The 21,846-nt window shown below is 42.4% G+C and overlaps 1 protein-coding gene across 9 annotated transcripts in view; it reads left to right on the plus strand.

Moving 5' to 3' along the window:
- The window catches only part of PCDH9 (protocadherin 9), a 776,895-nt gene that overhangs the window by 493,600 nt on the left and 261,449 nt on the right, over positions 1-21,846 (plus strand). For 4 of the 9 annotated variants that reach the window (XM_081857987.1, XM_081857991.1, XM_081857990.1 and 1 more), the window contains one exon: positions 18,295-18,496. The exons of 1 other annotated variant lie outside the window; for it this stretch is intronic. In XM_081857987.1, coding sequence (XP_081714113.1) covers positions 18,295-18,496 — 202 coding nt within the window. The remainder of the gene's footprint in view (positions 1-18,294; positions 18,497-21,846) is intronic. 4 more of the 9 variants (XM_081857992.1, XM_081857995.1, XM_081857994.1 and 1 more) reach the window with 1 other exon arrangement.

Genomic DNA, 21,846 nt, shown 5'->3' on the forward strand with positions numbered 1-21,846 from the left:
TTCAGTCATGCATGTTTAGTCCATGACTAAATGTAGGGCATATCTTGAACATAAAGCCAGGTATATTCAGAATGTACAGTTGTAGAAGCCCGTGCAGATGAAATCTTAAAGGCGTGGCTCCATATATTCATCAGTGCACAATTTGTTTGAACATATCTGCACAGGTTTATTGTTTCAGTTCATAATGCATATTTTTAAAAGTTTATATAGTTGCTAACCTGAGCAATTGAAGTATGGATCAGGGAGATTATACTAAATTAAGAATTCATTTAAAATATTAATGTGAAAGTAGCTTCTGAAATCTATTCTGGTGTTCTGGAGGGAAAGGGGGAGGAGAAAAGAGAGAGAGGGAGAGAGATTGGTGGCAGGGATAACCAATAACCAACCCAGAGAGGTGATCCAGAAGGATATTGTGGTGTATGGTATCAAAAGCTACAGTGAAGCTTAGAAAAATAAGTAGGCATATTTTTTTTTACTATTTTTTTTAAAAAAGTAAACCAGTTTATCAGCAGCTTTTTTAAAAAATCTGTGTTTCAAGACAGCAGGCCAGGGACTGTTTACTTACACAGGCAGAAGTCAGCTTGGCCACAGTAACTGCAATATGTGGATTAGTTCCTACTGAGGTAGTTTAAGTTATTGGCAGACAACTGGTTGTAGTTAGCAGAAACAAAAGAAGGAGCCTTAGCAAGAACGCAGGTAGCAGAAGAAGATTTTCTTTTGTTTTTGTTACAGTCCTTGTTTAATGTTGGGCTCCAATGTGTAAGAGCACATTGCAATAGTCTAAGGGGTCCAAAGTCCAGGGGTGGTTTTATCCCCTCCTCAACTTGAATTAAGTCGTGATTCGTCTTTCACTGAAGTTTACTTAATGTCACCCAATACATTTCTGATGAAGCCAAAGCTCTAACCGCTTGGCCACAATTCCCTGACTTGAGCTTTAATCACACAGCCACCTTTACCTCTGCAGGGGAAAGAAGCTGGACCGACTTGTATTCTTCCGTCTTTGTTAACTCATCTGTCATTTTTGGTTTAGCTTAGAAACTCAGCGTCATAAATTTTTGAAAAGTGCTGCTTGTCTGACCTGGCCCTTGATTTCCATGGTTAAGATTCAGGCTAGCATTCCCATATGGCTCTGCTTAGTTCAAGAGATATACATGCTGGACCTGGCTGGTGTTCCACTGTTCCCTTGCAGAGCGCCAGCTGTTGGGCATTTGACTTGTTCCTGAGTTCCATGTCAAACTGCACTAGTGAGTAAAATTCTGAGTGGGGGCATAAAAATCTGCATTATTGCTCTGGTGTATAACTTCAGACAGTGATGCCAAGCAAGCAGTTTAATCTGTGCACGCTAGTCATCTTTCAAAAAATCAAGAAATTAGAGCACATCTGCCTTCCTCTTTCCTTCCATCTGTCAATTCAGGCCATACACTTGATCATATTTTCCCCTTATTACATGCAAGCGTTTGGATCCTTCATAATGAAATTAACTATGTGGTGTTTGCATCTCAATTGCTGCTATTTTCCCGTTTTCTTTTATAATCCTGCAGCACAAAGGGGGGAAGTAATATTGCTCATTTGAATTATCACTAAATATGTTTTGTGTTTTCTCAGTGCAGCTCAGTGGTAGAGCACATATTTTGTGCAGGTGTCCCCGGGTTCATAGGAAGGTAGTAGGAACCTGCATTATTATGAGTCAGAGCACAGGTCCATCTAATAATACATATGAAAGTGTCTTCTACCGAATCTCTAGATTGCTGGCTCATTAGCCCAGTATTGTCCACATGGACCAGGTGTCTTACCCTGTGATTAGAGTTATCTGCAATAAAGTGTTCATGTTTTGACCAACAGGTACAGATCTTGATGGAGTTGAGAAATTGAAGTGTTCATACAGTTCCCATTTAAGGAGTCTTCTCTGAAATGCATCAAGCTAAATTAAAATAGAATCACCAGAAATTGCCTCCTTTTTGTTTCTGATTCCTTGGTACTTACTCCATCTTTCTTCTTGCTGCGCTGACTGGCAAGATCTTCCAAGGGTATCAGTCAGGAGTCTTTTGTACCCCTACCTGTAGGTGCCAAGAATTAACCTTGGACCTTCTGTAGATGAAACATGTTCTCTACAAATAAACAGTCTCTTAACATCTTAGTCCACATTCTCTAACATCTTAGACACAAAATAATCTAGATCTGGAAAACTGCTACCACTCAAAGTAGACAGTACTGGGCTCATGAGCCCAATGACCAAGACTAGAGATTCAGAAAAAGACACCTTTTGTATTTGGAACTAAATTTTGAAACATATATTTCTAAATGCAGAGTACTGCTAATAAAAAATCCTGTATTAAACGGCTGGGCCTCTTCAATTTTAAATGTAGTTTTAAGTTGTTTTCATTTTCTTCATGCACTTCCAAGTTGATTTTTTGGATCGGTATTGTGGACCAATGTTGAGGCCCCTACTGAGGAGAACAGTAGGGTAAACTGGAAATAGATCATGTACAGTTTGGAAGATTTGTACTGCACTTAATTGTTAACAGAGAAAGGTCGTCTCCCCCCCCCCCCCATCATTTCTTTTTTTCTTTTTTGGTTTAGAAATAGTTGGGAATGTATAGAAAGGAGATATATATATTCACTGGTGTATAAATGGACCTGATGACATCCCCAGGTGAGCTCAGAATTTACAAAGTTGGAGGGGGAAAACTACCTCCAAAGGTAAACAAAACAGTCCTAACTCTTTTATAAGTCCATGTAAGCTTGCAGTCTGGCTGTGAACATGGCAGAAACTGAATGGGGTTCTTAATGGTGAAAGTAAGTGATCTTCAAAAGCTAGACAACATAAACCCATACTGCACTATGAAGCAAACCAAGGGACCCCTCTCTACTTTTCTCTCAGCAGCAAAATGTCAGGCAGAGAAGGAATGAGAGAACTTACTGTGTGTTTGTGTGTGAGAAAGAAAGTGATATGCATCATGTAAAGAAGTGACTTCCTATAAAAATCGATCTAGATATAATTAAATCTGTTCAAACCATCCTAGGACCAACCTGCTGCTGTGTCACCAGGGAGTGATACTAAGCCAGAAGTTATCCAGTGCAGATAATGCAGTGGGGAGCTTTTGACACAAATTACTGCATTGTCAAAGCAATTAATTTGGATTGAATTAATTGTAACTGAAGGTTTGGAGCCACAAAAGGCTGTTTTAAAAGAATGAGGATTTATTGGACTAAAGAATGCACTGGGATCATTTTTTAAGACCTCCCCAACTGAAATTTCCAATGTAAATTTCTCCTCCATTTCCCTGCTTTTTATTCCATATATCCGATTTAAGTGGTTTGTATTATATATTGTAGGGTTACCATGTTTCTCAACCAGGCAAATCATGGGCTGCCCAACTCTTCAATGTCAGTAGAACAAAAGAAGTAAGATCAAAGCAATGATAGGTAGTTTTCTTGTTGCAACATTTTAATTATTTCAAATATTAAATAGGACAACAAGCAATGTGTACAGTTAAAATAATGTTTTCTTATGCATTTCTTTCGGTAATTAAGTTAAAAAAGGAATAGCACCTTTGTGTCCTTAAGCACCAGTGTGATTGAGAGCACTGATTGACTCTGGCTTATTGAAACAGGAGAAGTGGAGAAGGACCCAGCACCTGTCATTCATACTTGATATCTTTGCTGCAGGAAGCAGTGGTGTAATGCTCTTGTACCTGTGCATGTGCAGTTGTGGTGTATGAAGCCAGTCTTAGAGAAGAAGAAATGTGATGGCCTCAGTGAACAGTGTTCAGAGCAGAGTCCTCCAATTACTGATACCAAGAGGATGCTAGTTTTATTGCCATACAATCACTTCACTCACACAGAGACAGCAACCTTGTTGTAATCAAGTAAAGCCACATCATGCAGAGTAACTTTGTCTCTCGTGCTGTTCATGCTTCAAAGTATTCTAAAGTATTTAAACATTCTAGCTGCCTTTAAAATGGAAGCTGGTAAATGTGCAGTTGTGCACTTCTCTCTCTCTCCAATAGCAAAGTTAGACATAGTTGTCTAAATCTTGATTATTCAGTTGAGGCAGGCAGTGTCTGTTTATGCTTCCTGTGCAGAAAAAGGAGTTCTCCTGTTGGGCTACTTCTGAAGCTGATTATGGATACCTGCTCCTTTTCATCATCAGTTATCAACCTGCCTACAGGCCCCATGGAAAATTGCTAAGATTTTCATATCTGTGATCTGTCAAAGTCAAGGATCAAACCAGGAGTCTGACTGCATTTTCTGTGTACTTTGTCAGCCTGTGAAGTCTGAGATAAGATGACTTCTACAAACATTAAGTTCTATGATATATTCCATGGAGAGATAACACCTTAAATCCCAAAGTACTGCCATTTTTATTTGCTTCCATCGTTCAGCCTAAGACATGTTTCAGATCAGAAATCTTTGTGATATGAAAAATATTTGATTTCATCATATTGTAGTTAAGTTGGCGCAAATTTGCTTTAAAATGTTTTGGCATTCCTGCATCCCAGTGCAGGCAAAATATAATATTGAAAGTTGGGAGGGGTGTGTGTTTGAGGGTTAGGGGGGAAGTATTGTTTCTTTATTAAAGAAACTACACACACCAATCAATTCTGAATCAATCAAAATTCACTTATATTGGGCAGTGTCAGACACAAAATTAATAGCAAGCAAGTATGGCTGGCAGGTCAAAGTCTAGCACTTTGGTCCAAGGGAGGCCAGAGAATTGGAGAATAGCTGTGGAGGGAACAACCTGCTGGTCTCAGTCAGCAACATGTTGGAAGGATCTGGAACGTTTTATGACACTGTGGCTCCAGTTTGTCCTTCTGGTGCCCCCTGATTCCCCAGCTCAGAAGGTTTCTAGCATGTTGTGTGAGAGTCTTCTTTCCTCTGTGGCAGCAAATTTAAAGAAGATCTCTTTGTTTAAGCCCTGATAGGACATTTTAAGACAGCCATTGAGAACCTTGAGGCCAGAGAGCAAATGCGGCCCTACAAGACTCTCTTCTTGGAACTCCCCCCCCAAAAAAACACACTCTTCTGATGCCATGCCCCTCACTGACCCTGCTTTACACCCTGAGGTTGCTGGTTTGCCTTGCTACAATATATCCTTGAATTCAGATAGTGCCTTTTTGCATGGCTAGATGTAAGGTAGAGATGTGGGTGTCTGCAGAAGCTGGCCTCCTGTTCAAAGATAACATTTGCAGATATTGCAGTGCCTCCCACCCACCAGACTGTTTTGCCCCTTAGATCATGAGTAGGCAAACTAAGGCTCAGGGGCCGGATCCGGCCCAATCACCTTCTAAATCCGGCCTGCAGGTGGTCCAGGAATCAGCATGTTTTTACATGAGTAGAATGTGTCCTTTTATTTAAAATGCATCTCTGGGTTATTTGTGGGACATAGGAATTTGTTCATTTCCCCACCCACAAGTTGGAGACACCCCGTATGATTTGGAACCTACATTTCTGAGGATTCTTTGTTGTTCCTGCGACACAAGGAATGGAGCTTAGCACACGGATCTTTGCTTTCCTTGCTCACACATAGCATTCGCGTACAAGCAGCATTCCCAAATAGAGCTGTAGACTGTTCTTCAGTCTCTGTTCAACCCTGTCTCCTTGGCAGTGAATCCTGCAACTTGGGTCCCACAGCAGAAAAAGCCATGCTCCTTGAGAGCAGCAATAAGGCAGAGCCCCATGGATGGCTTGAATGATCTGTGGAGTTTATCAAAAAATAATACTTTTTTCAACTGGAACATACCGGAACTCAGTTCCAGCACCTCCAGCACCTTGCTATTATGAGAGAACGGGGGAGGTGTTCATGGTGAATTCTGGCACCTCTCCGTCTAGAGAAATAGCATTAACTGTATCTAAATAGATGCATCTTCTATTTAGGTGCACATTGTATGTCCCTTGAAGCCAACAAACCAATTTAAATGATGCTTTTGAAATCGCTGGTTGCAATACTAGAGTCAATAGTTTGAGGTAGTTTGGAGTAATGGACTTAAAATATTTGAATTAAGCACTGGGATAAGTCATATGTAGCACATGATATACTAAGTTAGCCATATTATCTTTGACAATCCATGTCCACTTTCTGCTTTTCAGCACAGGCTCCATTTATCTAAGCTGACAGCTGTGGTGTCTGTGGCTTTAGTAGATGTATGGCTGCCTTCTAGAATCCTAGCATGTTACAAAAGCTTATCCTCAAAGGGCAATCCTGATGCTGCTGCTACTTTTTTTGTGCTCTCAGGAGAAGGCATGACTGATGACTCAGAATTAATTGTAACCCAGCGAGGTGTCAGTGACAGATATCCATTACACGCACTAGTACTTGTGTGCAGGAGGCAATTTTCTAATGTGCTATTCCCCCTCCAGCAGCCCTCTATTGAGACTCTGCTTTTTAAAAAGCACACCCTTTTGCACAGGAATGTGTCCGCGCCTCTTATAATATTGCTAAATGTATGCTTAATTAAGTGCTGTGCATAGGAATTTGTACTTGTGTGATTGCTCTTTCTGCATTCTTGCTGCCCCTTGTTCCCCATATGTTCATCTGTTTATTAGACTCTTATTATATAAGTAATCTTGTGCAACAAAGTCTTGCAGTAAAGTGAGGAGACTGAAGATGCAACAAACAAAAGGGGAGATTTTAGCCTAAAGAATGTAGCAAATAAAGAGTGAAGATATTGCCTGGGAAATATGAGAAGATAAAGTCAATCCCTCCACCATTCTTATTCTCATTCTTATTTTTATGATAAGATAAACAAAATCAGAAACACCCAAATGAACATATGCACTTCATAAAATCCACGGTTGACACATCAGCTTTTTCTACCGATCTTCAAGATGCACCCCCAAATATCAATCCCAATAACTTTAATGTTAACCTTAAAGTTAACAATTTTGTTCTAAACATCTTGTTTAGACTCTTCCCCCACTTCAGCGTTATGGGGTTTTGTATTCATCCATCTTGGCAAATTATTTGTTAGTTAAGCAATTTACAGCAGAATTTTAAGCATGTCTTCTCAGAAAGTCCAATTGAATTCAGTATGGGCTTACTCCCAGGTAAATGGGGTTATAAACAACAGGTTTCTTATTTGCTTCATTACGATTGAAATAATAGTTTTTAACTCTTTCCCTTCATAGTGAGTTTCAGGTAAAATATAGTCATAAAACAGGAGAGTTAGGTATCAGACTTTCCTCAAACCTTATTGGAATTGTTTTTACTGTACACTATTATAGCGCTGACCAGAATGTCATAGAGATGTTTATTTGAATCGGATTACCTAGTTTTGAGTTGCAAAGCAACCTCAGGCAACAAACAGGTGGGAATTGGTGCAAGGTTGGCTCAGTTAGTGCATGTTTAGTGTATAAATGGACAGAAGATGGGAGCAGGGCAGGGGAGAAACTGCCTGATGAGGAACAATTTGGGATAACCCTTTTCACAAGGCCCTGGGTTCCTTGGATGAACTACAGGCTATCAATGTGATAGACAGATAATAGCCAATCAAGTACAGCATATTTGGATATTCAACCATGCCACATACCTTATCTCCGTAATTCTTGCAATTCTCACCTGGAAGGTGAGCCTCTGTTACTGCAGGTTGGGAGATGAAGCTAATGGAATATGGCTCGCTTATGGTCTCCTGGTGAATTTTTGGCTGAAGCATGATTTTAACCAACAGCTTCTGGCTCACTGCTCATCCTCTATGTACAGTGCTATACATGTCTACTCAGAAGTAAGGCCCACTGGGTTCAAGTGAGACTTGCTGCCAGGTCACTGGGTTTAGGATTGCAGCCTTAGCACTATGTTACACTAGCTATTAGTGTATCTCAAAGGGTTTGGAACTAGTAAAATGCTGCAGGGTTTACTAAAGCTCTTCTTATGAAACCTATGCAGTCAAACAGTTTTGTTTGGCAATTAGTTCATTTTTTTAAAAAAAGAAATGACACGCAGTACTATGTGGGCTAGCTCTAGTCTTGCTCTGTTAAGCTAGTCTGCTTCAAAAGTTTCAAATGCTTTTAAAAAAGAATACCCAACAAAAAAACCCACAACTCTCTTTAAGTGAACAATTTTGTAAGTCAAGTGTTTGAAACCTGAGGTTAATCATAATGTACAGGGAGGGCCACGTCCCATTAGATAAAAGCTTGCTACTTTTACACAAGGGCAGTGGCCTCCTAGATTGCCAAGGTCATACGCTGTGCTAAAGAAAGCTAACAGAATGGAATACTAAAGGGATTTTCACTGGCTCTTAAAAAAAAGAATCCCTTAAAGATCAATTGAAAGGTTCCTACCTTCTTATCCCCACATGAACTTTAATCTCAGCTTGTGTGAGTGACACTAAGCAAAGCATAAGTGCAGCCTGTTTTCCAAGTGAATAATTATTTGAAGGGATGCTCTATCAAGCCCCATTCCTGACATGAGACCGCAGAAGACCTCCATGTATCTCCTGCATACAAAAGCCACTTCCGAACATTCTGTCACATTTTCAAGGGGCAGCAAAACACAACTCAGGATGGGGCTGTGTAGGCAGGAGGTGGCTTTATGCCCACCCTGGTCACTCCTGAATGCTGCCCCATCCTGCTTAAGTCCCCCCCCCCTACACAAGTGGATGCTGTCACATTCTTATTGGAAAACAGAAAGCACAGCCCTTGGACAGGGGAGGGGAGAGAAAGACAGGGGGGTGAAAGCAGAGTAGCATTGGGGAAAGGGAGTGTTAGGATCGTCCTACTCTCGTGTAGGACCTTGGCAGAGACACATGCCCAACTGGCAGGTTCTCTCCCTCCTGGTCTGTCGTTCAGGAGCTTCTAAAACTTTCTTCAACCCGAACATCACAGCGACTGATACCAAAAGGCATTAGCACGTTTAGGGATCTGCAGAGTATTCGCAGTTTGTATAACAGAACTCAGTAGCACAGCATTTTGGCTAATCTACGTTTATTTACATATAATACACACATATAGTACATTCTGACTTAGCTCCTTCCTCTTTCTCATCAGACAGCAAAGAAAGAAAAAACAAAGGACAATAGTCCCACCTCACGAAACACAGTAACAGAAAACATCCTGTCTCTGTCACTTCCCACACTGTGGAATGAAAACATACACCATCATGTGATAGACAACAATCTCATGACTGCAAACACAGAACAGGAATCTTAACAGGGAGGAGAAGGCCTGGCAAGGCAGAGTGAGGGGCTTGCCTTAGGAAGCTGATTTTGGGTATCATGAAGCAGCACTAAAATCTTAAGCAGCAGTAGTAAATGTAGACACATTTACTGTCAGAGTGACAGGAACGTCTGGGATTTTCTGTCTCGGATGCTGGTCTGGTCTTGGGTGCTGTGTATCTTGACTTGGGAGTAGGTGGGTGCAGGAGGAATGGCGCAATGGCTATGTTTTCAGCTGTCCCAGTTCAGTTTTCAGAGGGCCTTTGGGCAAGAAAACCTTCAGACTCCCCTCCCTCCATGAATCTACCTCCTGATCACCATTATCACTGGCTGATCTTGTTCCTCCTCTTTTTTCCGTCACTGCTGTCACCTGCCAGGCAGGGAACCTGTGAGCATCCGTGAGCAGCGGCATCTCCTGTCCCTCCTTCTCACGACTCTTGCTATTTGAACCATAGCAAGAGGCAGGTGAAGAAGCAGGCAGTGGAAGAACAGGTCCAGGGGCTTCCGTGCTGAGGTGTGGACCCTTGACAGCTGTCCCACCATGTCAAACCTTGCCGTTGGCCCTGTAGGCCAGTCATAAATTGGCCTGGGGGATATTGAAGAGAATGGTGAAAGAACAAGCCAGGCGTTGAGAGGAGGAAGCCAGAATGAAATGGCAACAGAGGGGGGAGGAGAAAGAGAGTAAAGGAAATATTTCCAGTGAGGGGATGTAGAAGAACATAGGTAAGTGGAAAAGGCTGAAGTCCTCCCTCTCTGCCCTCCTGCTTAGGCAATTTCATGGACCTTTCTCTAGTATTTAATATAATTAGCAAACTCCCATTGGCAGAATTTGTAATTTTGCACTGTGACTAATTAAATCGCTATGACCACAATTTGTATTGATAAATATGACTCTCATTACAAATAATGCTACTTTCTGCATTTTCTCCATATTGTGACATTTAGAGGCACATAATAAGTTGTTTATAAAACAACATCCAGATTATGAATGTCCCACAGATGGCAAGAAGTAATGGTTGCTCTGAATCTTATCCTCTTGACCTATAAAGACTATTCACTATGGGGAAAATGAATCCCATTTTTTAAAAAAAATAAGTTTCATTTTAGTATCCAACCATACCAGAAAAGCTTATTTTTAACTGACCAGTTAAGTCAAATTATTAGCACAGTTGCTATGGGGGTTTATCTGGCACTGGTGCCCTCGTTATGAAATGCCCTTTCCAAAGAAGCTTGCCTTCTGCCCGTGTGAGGACCTTTTTGTTTTCCCAGGCATTTAAAATGCTTAAGCTATTTTTGATATTTTATCTATGGCTTATTGGTGGTGCCTTTATCGCTTCTATTTTTTATTGTGTCTATCTCTGCGCCTATATGTGTTTGCTTTTGCTTGCTTTTTTAAAAAAAGACTTTTGTATTATACACTACCCAGAGGACTTACAGTAAGTTACAAATTCATATATGAGCTCTTGTTGGCTATCAGTAGACATGGAAGGCCCTGTGGAATTTAAATGGGTATCAGTTGTAGCTTTGAGACTTTCTGCTGGGAAATTCCTGGACTGCTTTAATAAGTGGTTGATTGTGAAAGGATGGTCGAACCTGAGGCAGAGGTAGGGCACAGTCCAGCCGGAGGGAAGGGTGTTTAATCCCACTGACTCCTTAAGAATACTCCTTAATTCTTTCTCGCTAAAACTGGTGGGACTTAAAAGTCATTAACTTAAGCTGTGCTGTGCTTCAAGTGCCTCACTCCAGCAAGGTCAATGCAATAGAAGTATCACTGTTAGCCAGCGACATTTCGCTGCTTGAAGTGGAGTCTAAGTGGTGCTTTCCCTACAGGGCAAATACTATTGAGACGTCAGTTCCTGTCTACATCTGTCCCTCTTCATGCTGTCACCTAAATCAAGCTGTAGGGCTATCCTGTGAAGTATTGTTTGTAAGACTACTTACAGAGCCCCAGCTTCACCGAGCAGGCTTCCCCTGGCTGTTCTCCTGCTAGTGGTAAAGGGTAAAGGGACCCCTGACCATTAGGTCAAGTCGTGACCAACTCTGGGGTTGCGGCGCTCATCTCGCTTTACTGGCCGAGGGAGCCGGCGTACAGCTTCCGGGTCATGTGGCCAGCATGATTAAGCCGCTTCTGGCGAATCAGAGCAGTGCACGGAAAGGCCGTTGACCTTCCCGCTGGAGCGGTACCCATTTATCTACTTGCACTTTGACGTGCTTCTGAACTGCTAGGTTGGCAGGAGCAGGGACCGAGCAATGGGAGCTCACCCCGTTGCGGGGATTCGAACCGCCGACCTTCTGATCGGCAAGTCCTAGGCTCTGTGGTTTAACCCGCAGCGCCACCCGCGTCCCTCCTGCTCGTGGTAACCAGTGCTAAACCCCCAAATGTGGGTGTTTTAAGGAAAACCAAAGCATTCTGAGAATGTCCTATTCATCCAAGTGTCATGGGCCAGGAATTGGCTTTACCTGCTGAGCAGCAGCCTGAAGAAACAGAAGGCAGAGTGACTCCACCTGTTGCTGATCAGCCTTCTTGCTTCCAACCTCAGTCAGTGGCTAGAAACAACATTTGTTGTTCCTGGCCAGACCTTGCTGCTTCTTGCTTTTCTTAACCTTGGGCTCTAGGCTTTCTTGACCCCTGGACCATCTGACTACGTGAACCGAGATACTCCTGACCTTAGGACTCGACTGAACCTTGCGAATGGACTCTGCCTCCAGGCAAGCCCCCCCCCCCCCGAGCCATGGCTGGTTGGCTGGCCTCTCCTGCCACTGAGCTCTGCCGTGGCTGGGCAGCACGGGACTATGACACTAAATTACTTCTGCATGCTACCACTCTGTGACAGACATTGCACTATGTCACTATGCGTCGTAGACCAAGCTAAGTCATTCTATTGTTAGGATGCCCCATGGGTTGTTTGTGCATGTATGAAGGTATGTGCATGCAGAGGTGAATTAGCTTGCCTGGTTTGAAGATCATGGAACTCATACTCTGGGAGAGAGTGAAACCTATATAAAATGGGATGATCCTAAGCAAGGATGCACTGTGTTATACCTGGTTTGGTCCTAAGGTATTAAATTTGAGGGATAACATTGTAGTATAGACCAAAACGCAGTTCCTAACAGCTGGTGGCTGAACCTCCATCTTCAGGGACTCAGGTGTGCGTATGTGTGTGTGAGATGCAGGATGGCGGGGGTTGCAATAAATAGTTCCTCCCACTATGTGTAATTTGGTGGACATTTTTCAGCAAATATGAATGTGTGCATGTTATTGTAATGGCTTCTTATAACATTCATGAATCCTTAAATAAAAACCCAAACAATTAGGGTACCTCAAGCATCAGAGGTAGGAATGAAATTTCTCAGGTATTAGAGGACATGAACCTAATTTCCAGCTATGCTGCATTGTGGGTAATGGGAACAGGATCCCATTGAATTATGTTTTATCAAAAGTTATCAGTTATGTTAGACTCCTTCAAAATAATCAGCCAGTTAGCTCAAACAACTCTCACACGAATGAAAGAATGAAAACCAGGGTGTTCTATTGCATCCTCACTTTTTCTTCATATGGCACAAGTGGTCAGGATCTTACCCATCACTACCTAATGCTAATTTAACCTAAGCATAAGACTGGAATTGATTTCCTAAGCTACAGACACATTAATTCTTGTTTTAAAAGGCTAAAATGAGGAAATTATTAGCATTAGCTGGCTCCCAGTTGAGTAAGATAAAGCAAGGCGTTAGATTAGATTAAATTGTACCACTTTATTTGCTTGTTAAAGGGAAATTTATTTCACTTTGCAGTTGAGACAAGTGTAGATAGATACTGGGTGTTTTATTAAGGAAGAAAAAATATGATTTTCTGCTAATTGAATAGCTGGAATAAAATATAAAATATTACTCTCCCTGTCAGTAGCTGAAGTGTCACCTTTCGATTGGGAATTGTAACACAGTTCAGAGAAGTTTGATGCAAAGAACAAAACTTTTCTCTCTCACACACATAGATAGAAAATGATATCCATTGTTTCTTAATTGTTTAATGCATACCTTTCTCAACTATTGTGGTTTGTGAATGAAACTCAAAGTTTAAATGCTTTATTGTTCATGACTACTTTTGTTATGCAGTAGTTAGGGATTTTCCATGGTGTAAGCTGCCTTGAGCAGGGTTTGAACTGTGGAAAGGCAACATACAAAGAAAATTATGTTTGTAAGGAGACAAGTAGATGCTTGGCTAAAATGCCAGAACTGGCCTCATGCAGGCAACCCCATGGCCAGGTGAAGCTGCATAAGAAGATAAAATCCCACCTCCCAATGTCCTTTCTTCCTAATAGGGTACACCCCTCCCCTCCCCCCCCCATCCAACACAGTGCAGAACTAGCGGGTCACTGTTTAAGGGAATGTATCAGAGTGGGGAGAGGTTATAAAATATTAAAATAAGTTGCATAGGTGAGCCCCCAAGCATCTGTGTTGGCGAAAGGCTTCTTTCTAGACCAGATCCTTTGGGGGTATTTGGCTCAGGAGAATATGGAAATGTAAACCTTCAAGGTCCAACCTCACCTTCTCTGGGTTTATTGCTTTAAGTGTGTATGTAAGAGTGTGTGTGTGTGTGTGTGTGACTTGGTCTGGCATCTATCTGTCTGTGAATTGTAGGGAACCAGGAATTCTAAGGTCTCTGGGGTTCTGAGCCAGGGTGGAATCACTCAGAAATGACACAGATGGTGGATTATATCTCATCCCAGGACAATAGTTACCAACATTGAGGGTATAGCAAATAGACATCATTTCCTATGGTGTACACATACATTTTTGTTCTGCTGACACTATAATCTCCAACCCAACAAGCTTTATGTGATTACGTGCAGCAACAAACACAGGTTTACCCATGGGTGCTTAGTTAGGAATCTGCGGCCAAACACTCTGACCTCTACATATGTATGCTTGCAAATGTGTGTTTGTCGCAGGCCCAGATCATATCTCTAGTTGCAATCTAAAAAAATATACAAGATGTGAAGTGATATGAGATAATGGCACATACAAAACTTCATGACCCCTCTTTTGGGGGAAAAATGGTATGTGAAACCTTACATGGGTTTACATAGAAACCACAATGCTTTCTTCATACAGTCCTAACTTTTTCGAACAATAACACTCCAACTAACAATTGCTTGTCTCCCTCCAGTCTGAGAGTGGATTTTGGTTTGGTCTGCCACTTTTCATGATTCCAAGTATAGCAAAGAAGTTTGCATAGACAATTTGTAAGGAGAGAGAGAGAGAGATTTTATTAATTCTGTGTGTGCAACCAATAAGTGTGACATAACTTGAAGAAGATAAGTTAAGGAGCATCCTTTTAAATATTCACAATAGCTAATAACAAAAACCAGTCTTTTCATGAAATCTAATATGCTCTGACAAGTAGAGCATAATAACTCCCTTTTCAAACAATGTTAGCAATATTTTCCAAGAAAAGAGCACACATATACACAATACTACATTGAAAATGTACATTTAGACATTTAAGGGAGAAATCCTACTTGTAAACATTTAAGAGAGCAATCTAGTGCACAAGAAGCTGGTGTAAAGGAAGCCCAGCATAAGGTAATCTGGTGAAATGTGCACCAGATAGAAACTCAATCCAGGAGCAGGCCAATGATGCCTGAAGTGACCTAACTCTAGCAGAGGGAAAACATGCTTTTAAAATAACGTTGGGGGGCTTTTTCACACTTCTGCTTGTCCCATGCCTGGAAATTACAGGTATGGGCAGTTTCCCACTGCTTCTTTCCCAGGGAAAGCCTGGAAAAACCCCAATTTGCTGTTTGCTCCAATTGAACTCTGAAGAGTAGCCTTTCCCTGCTGTAAGCAGCAGGGCAAGAGGAAGTGTGGAGAAGCCTGGAGTGATATCACCCCTTTTGCCATCTTAATTTATGTCAGGTTTCCAGGTCACAAGACTTGGCTGAACAGGATTAGGATCCAGCCTATGTCCTCACCCCATACATGTCTGCTGAGAATTAAGCCCAACTGAGTTCCATTAGGTTTACTCATGAGTAAGAAGGTATAGAATTGTTGATCAAATTTCTTTATCTGCCTGATCTCAATGGCGCATAATCTATAATTATGCTCTTACTTTATCCCTTTTTCCTCAGCCCAGTGCAAATAAAAAGTGACTTACATGGCTTCTGGGAAATGCTTGGACTATGACTTTGGGAATCTCCAGTGGAAGGATAATCTATTATTGAAGTCCAGCAAAAAAAACCCCACATTTCTGATTTGTCCAATAGATAGCAAAATGAAGGAACATTTTTTTATTTATTGTTATAGCTGTTTTTAATGTGTGCAATGCACTTTCACATACATAATCCCAGTTAATCCTTACCATTGTTCCTGTAAGGTTGGTTAGTATTCTTATCCCCATAGTGCAGATGTGATAAGACTAGGTTCCTACTTTAGGTGAGATTTGAACCAGGGTGCTCCAAGTTCATGGCTCGCACACTGACATGTGATGCTGTGTTTACCACATTTCTAATAGAAAAGCAAGGCAAGAGACTTAAAGGGATTGAGAGCCATTAAGCACGTCGTCTTAGTTCATAAACTCTGTCCAGTCCTACAATGTACACAATCTTCGTGCAAAGTGCAGGACTGTGGGCTGGGCTGGTTTGTGGTGTGTGGGCAAATGGCTAAAGGTTCTCCATATCCCACGCGTGAGTCTCAGTCTAGACTGGAGACCTGCACCGTTTCTGAAAGAAAAATAAATCACTCAAGAGCAAACAACACATGTCATCTGGCCCTTGGTTCAGCAGGTGGACTAAAAATATTGTCCTGCATACACATGGAATATAAACTTGGTATTTTTTTTAAAAAAGGAAAGGGCAGGGAAAGCATCTTAACAGAGTTATCCAACACCCACCCACTCCAATCCAATCCACCATGTTGGAATGGGTTTAGATGGCCAACTCTGCCCTGGCCAACTCTTGCCATCCTCTGCAACTAGAAGCCCTGCTGGTGAGGGGCAACCAAACATGTCTGCCCAAATGGTGGATAGGCAGAAGGTACGACCAGTAGTAGGCTGGGGGAACACCCCAAATGGGCATTTGGGATGATAACAGTGGCACATAGTGGCACATGGCACAGTATCCATTGGATCCTGAGCTGTTGCCCTTGTCTGAGTCCTGGCACAGTGAATGGATTCCCCCACCACCACCCCAAGTCACCTTCCATCCTGACTAGCACAAGTGGCAAGACAGTAGCTGTGGCAGTTTCCACACCAATCCATTAAGCCCTGCTAATGCTGGCCATGGGTTAGGATTGCAGCCTTCAGGAGTTGGGAAGCCAAAAAGTGACACAAGTCAGTGTTCATAATATGGATATTGCTTCTCTGTACAAAGAAAGTAAGCCAAAGCTTGCTGCATTTGTGCTGTTTCTTTGCCCCTTGTGATAAGTAAGTTAAATTTGATGCCATATATGTAAGTTTTTCTGACTAAGACTGAAATCCTTGATATTAAGGCCCACTGGGAGTTAGTTTCTTTTTCTTTTTAAAGCTGCCTTTCTGAACTACTAGAATATATCCCAGCAATGACACAATTTATTCTACATATCCTTTAATCCTTCCCATAGTGCCTGGAAAACCCCCAAAACCTAATTTATTCTATGTAATGCTAGTAGAGAATAAGAGGAGCACTTTTATTTGGTTTTTCAAGTAATCTGATCTATCTTGCGTTATACATCGCAAAGTGGTTTACGTAGTTCTGTCTAGATAGATATCTCCTCTCCTCCAGCAGATTGCAGGCAAATTGTTGTTACATGTGTCTGCTGCTAAGAGTTTTTGAAATATTATGTATTGATGAACAAACTAATACTTCCTAGAAGCACATTTTTATGTTTAGATAACCCACATGCATACCTTTAGCCTTGCCATGTCACATTTCATCTTGCTACCCTAAACTACTAACAATTTCAGAATTTTATTATTGTTGTTTAAAAATAAGGATACACTAGCAAAGTTGTGAGATACGGTTCTCAAATAAGTTGCACAGTATTTGTGCCAGGAAGGCCTGGGCTAAATGTTCCCTCCTTCTGACCCATTCCTATCTGCCCAGGCCATTTCCTTTGGTAAAACATGCCATGCAATTCAAGCTATCCCATTGTAAGAGGCTGGGAAGCTTACTACCAGATGACGTGCCGCTGAAAGAACGTGGCCAAAAAAGCAGGAAGCTTTCCACAAGGATGCCAGTTCTTGTATATAACCCAGACAGGTGTAGCTGGCAAGTAAAGTTGAATCGGGTTCAGATCCCGTACACTCGAATCTGTCTCATGTGGAGAGTGTCCATTCACTTTTTTTTGCAAAGCCTGGTCTCCATTGACTGGTAGTGACTCCACAGGCTTTGTGGAAGGAGTCTTTCCACTACCAGCTGTTTTCTGGGGTCAAACAAGGTGCATTTTGAATGAAAAGCAGCTTCTCCTGTAGGGGAGAATTGGGATCCATGATGTAGGTTGTCTCCACCCAGGAAGTTAAAAAAAAACATTTGAGGGGCAAACGTGCCCCAGTTCCATTTCCTGCCTTAGCCACTGGTAGGAGGTTTCTTGGGAGGGATTTCCAGCCTTCTTTTGGTTTCCCCCTATTTGTCTTTGTTTCCTGGATCCTCTTTACGCTCCCTAGCTGCCATCTGTAGCAGGTTTTCCTGGTCTGCCTCCCTCCCTCCCTCTCGGACATAGCTGTCAACTTTTCCCTTTTCTTGCGAGGAATCATATTTGGAATAAGGGAATTTCCCTTTAAAAAGGGGAAACGTTGACAGCTATGCTCTTGGATCTGTTTTTCTAGGCTTCCTTTTTCTGACCTGCAGCCCTTGGGAGGTCTCTGGGCTTCTGGACTTGGGAGGGGAGCCTATGGGACGGTTCTGTTCCTTCTGCACTGGCTGCATATGAGCAGGTACTGTCCAGCCAAGGGAGGAGACAGGTACTGTCGAAACTGTTAAGACCAGGTGGAGTCAATAAGTGAAGTTGCCCATGACGACCTGCTTTCTTTTCTTTCCTGGGTTGCAGCAAAGAGGTGATGGTTGGGGAGGGGGGGATGACAAAAAGGCAGTAAGTTATATTTTAAAAGAGAGTTCCAGTAGGTAAAAGAAGAGCACTAATCCAGCGTGTCCTGTGCTCTTCTTTGTAGTCCCAGCGCCGTGTTACGTTTCACCTCCCCGATGGCTCCCAGGAAAGCTGCAGTGACAGTGGTCTAGGAGATCATGAGCCTGTGGGTAGTGGTACCCTGATCTCACACCCTCTCCCTCTGGTTCAGCCGCAGGACGAATTCTACGACCAGGCCTCACCGGACAAGAGGACCGAAGCGGACGGCAACTCCGATCCCAACTCTGGTGAGTTGCATTTTCAAGCCTTCCCTGCCCACCCATCCCGACATGGTTTTGTTGTTTTGCTTCTTCTATATAGGTAGGCCTGCATTGTATTGTTTTTGTGTGTGTCCTCCGCATCTGTGGCGGCATATAAAATGGCACGGAGCATCAGGTATAACAATGATGGCTTGCGCTTCTCAGAGAAATAGGTGGAGTCGCTGCGAAACAAGCAGACATCTACGAAAGGCAGAGGGAAAGGTGCAGCAACTGTATTTTCATTATTATTGTATTCAGACACAATTATTTTCTGTGGTGTGGTTACTGAAGATCCTTTCACTAGCAACGGTAACACATGCATTTTCTCTCTTTTTAGATTTCCCCCAGCCTAAGAATATGACACATGGTTCATAATATAGGAAGCAGACTAATTTTAAAGCAAATAGTTTTTCTGATTCCAATCAAAAGCTATGTACTTAGATTTGTAGTGTAAAAAATATAAGTAACTAAAGGACAATCACTTTACAGTGGTGTTTCCTAAAGGCATTGACATTATTATTGCTACAATTAATTTGCTAATTGCCTTTTAAGACACCATATCCAGGTGATTTACATAAAGCAATTAAAACAATTAAAAATACAAAGATAACCAATAGATTTAAAACAAATGGATACTTGTGGAAAAGACCCATCTATCCAGCTGGGAAAGCCTGTTGCAACAAAAATGTCTTCAGCCATTTCCAGAAAGTGCAGTCTTGGATCTCGACTGGACTGCTATTCCACATAACAGGGGCAGCCACTCTAAAAGCCCTGCTCTCAGTTACTGCAGAGCAGGCTTAGATATCTTTGGAACTTCTGGGAGCTGCTTGACTCCTGCAGACACAGCTGGGTGTAGAAGGGATAAAGCGGTCTCTAAAGAAACCTAGTCTTGAGCTTTATAGGGACATGTATGCTAGTATCAACACCTTGAGCTTGGCCTGGTAACATTGGCCTTGATATTATAGAATTGCACATAGCCTGGAATGTGAAGAAATAAAAAATGCATGTACAAGAGCTCGTATGTGTACTCACTATACTTTACTTATTTCCTACATGGCTTCACCTTTTCCTGCTGTTGCACTAGGGAAGTTTACAAGTTTCCAAAGTAGCATGTTGTGTGGCATGGGGGGGGGGGGGCGCTACGGTTGTAAGAAGCTGCTTCTTTACTGCAGACAGTAAAAAGCTCCAAAGCTCTTTGATGTTATAGATTTGGCTATCGATTTCAAATGCTCTGGCAGACGTGGAGGTCTGGTTCCTGAGAACAATTGTGGTTTTTGAAACTGTGAAATAATGCACCTAGACACATGGTGAGCATGTGGAGAATTAAGATCAATAAGGTGAAAACCTAAGTCTGCAGTCCTAAGCAGACTTACTAAGGAGTAACTGTTGTTCAACTCAGTGGGATTTACATATGATAAACATGTTAATATCCTGCTCTTGAATTCTTGTAGTGTTGTTAAATGGCTTGATAAGACAAATGTTCCTGCAGAATTAGGGCTGGATTTACCATAGGTTTGATGAGGCCCTAAACTATTGAAGGTAATGGGGCCCTTTATATGTCCAGCTGTCCTTTGTCAACAACAAATTGCCGCTGTTTTTTGTGTTGAATATATGCTATATGCAGGGCCCATTAATTACCATAGAAACCTACACAACACAAAACACTGTTGCTGTATGTAGGCTTTATTTATTTTATTTTATTTTATTTGTTTTTTTAATCTTATATTTTGAAAATGTACATCCACTTTTTTCCCCTTTAATTTTCTGGGGGCCTAAGCTATAGCTTGTTTAGCTTATACGTAAATCCGGCACTGTGCAGAATGTGTTCCAGAGTGGGGGATTTTATTTTTCCAATAGGTGGATAATTTGTGGCCCTCAGGATGTTGTCAGACTACAACTCCCAACCTCCCTGTCCACTGGGGCTTATAGGAGCTGGGGTCTAACCTGGAGGGGGCATAGGTTCCCACCCCCTTTGCGTGGACAGGCAATGGAGTCCCCCAAACCCCAGGCGACCCCCGAGCAGAATAATGACTCAAGACAATGTGCTATGGGGTTAAAATTGACCACAACTTTATTAAGTTTCAGATGTAGGGAGACCTTGGCTCAGACATTGGGCGTTTATTCTTCCCAATCCCCAGCCAGGGATCTGGGAGACTTCAGGGGTATCCAGAATGTTGGGCTGGGCTGGCTCTGGAGAACATACGTTCAAGCAGAGAGCCTGCCCCCTGTTTTGCCACTGTTGGAGGGGAGAGCAATGACAACCTCTCGGCGTATGGCCAATGCCTCCCCTCAAGACCCCTTTAACGGGGAACCATGGGATCACAACCGCAAGGGGGGCATGGGTCACCACTTAACCCCCCCCAATTGAGGAAGATAGACTAAAGGATTCTGCCCAAGGGCTGAAACCACCAAAGTTGTGATGTTTTGCTACGGGGAAGGCAAAACCTGCCAATGCAGGAAAATTCAACAGCGACCCTGATGTAGCAGTGCCTGCATAGCTGTGGAGAAAAGGTTAACCTGCAAAAGAAGACTTAACTGAGGGAGGGGAGGGTGGGAGAAGCTCTGGAGCCGACTGCTGCTTTGCAGGTAAGATTTACCTCCTATTGTGTGGGCAGGACGGTCCCTCCCCTTACCTGGCCAATCCCCTGGCAACGCCTCCCCAGGCAGGATTGGGCGATTGGCTGAGGTAGACGGAGACCTCCAGGTATCCAGCCTGGGGAGGATGAAGCCAGCCCAAACTATCAGGAGTCACACTGGGATCCGGGGGGCTGCGCGCGACCATGCAAAAGGAGCCCCCCACTGTGCAAATTGGCACATGGTATACAAAAAGGAGCAGCAGCCTTGTGCTAGCAAAAATAAAATATCTCTTCCCTGTGCCTACCCCCAGATGCTTCAAGGAAGGGAAAGCTGTGGGTTTTGCAGCTAAAATAAAAGGGCTTCCATTTCAGGTTGAGAGAGAAGAGGATAAGTTGGAGGAGGTACTGTATGATATGGCAAGAACACATTGGGAAATCTAATATCTAAACTAGGGTGGAACTCGAGGGGGTGTATAGTTATGAATATTTTACGTGTATTAATTACCAGAAAACAGCATAAATATTTAGAATTTAAAAAATTACTTTTATCAAAAGATTGTATGTATACACACCATTGCTGCAGCAGACTCCAGAATGTCTCATTCATTCATTCATTTTGGCCATATGTTTGCTTGGCCTCTGACCAGAGTGGTAAAAGCTAGATAATGGCCCACAAGCCGTTTCTTTCTTTCTGAGTTACAATTCCACCCTTGGTCTAAACCACCTCTGGATGTTATTAGAATAATAACCCAAGAAAGTGGA

The sequence above is a fragment of the Podarcis erhardii genome (genome assembly GCF_964252035.2).
Source record: "Podarcis erhardii genome assembly, chromosome: 4".
Taxonomy (NCBI): Eukaryota; Metazoa; Chordata; class Lepidosauria; order Squamata; family Lacertidae; genus Podarcis; species Podarcis erhardii.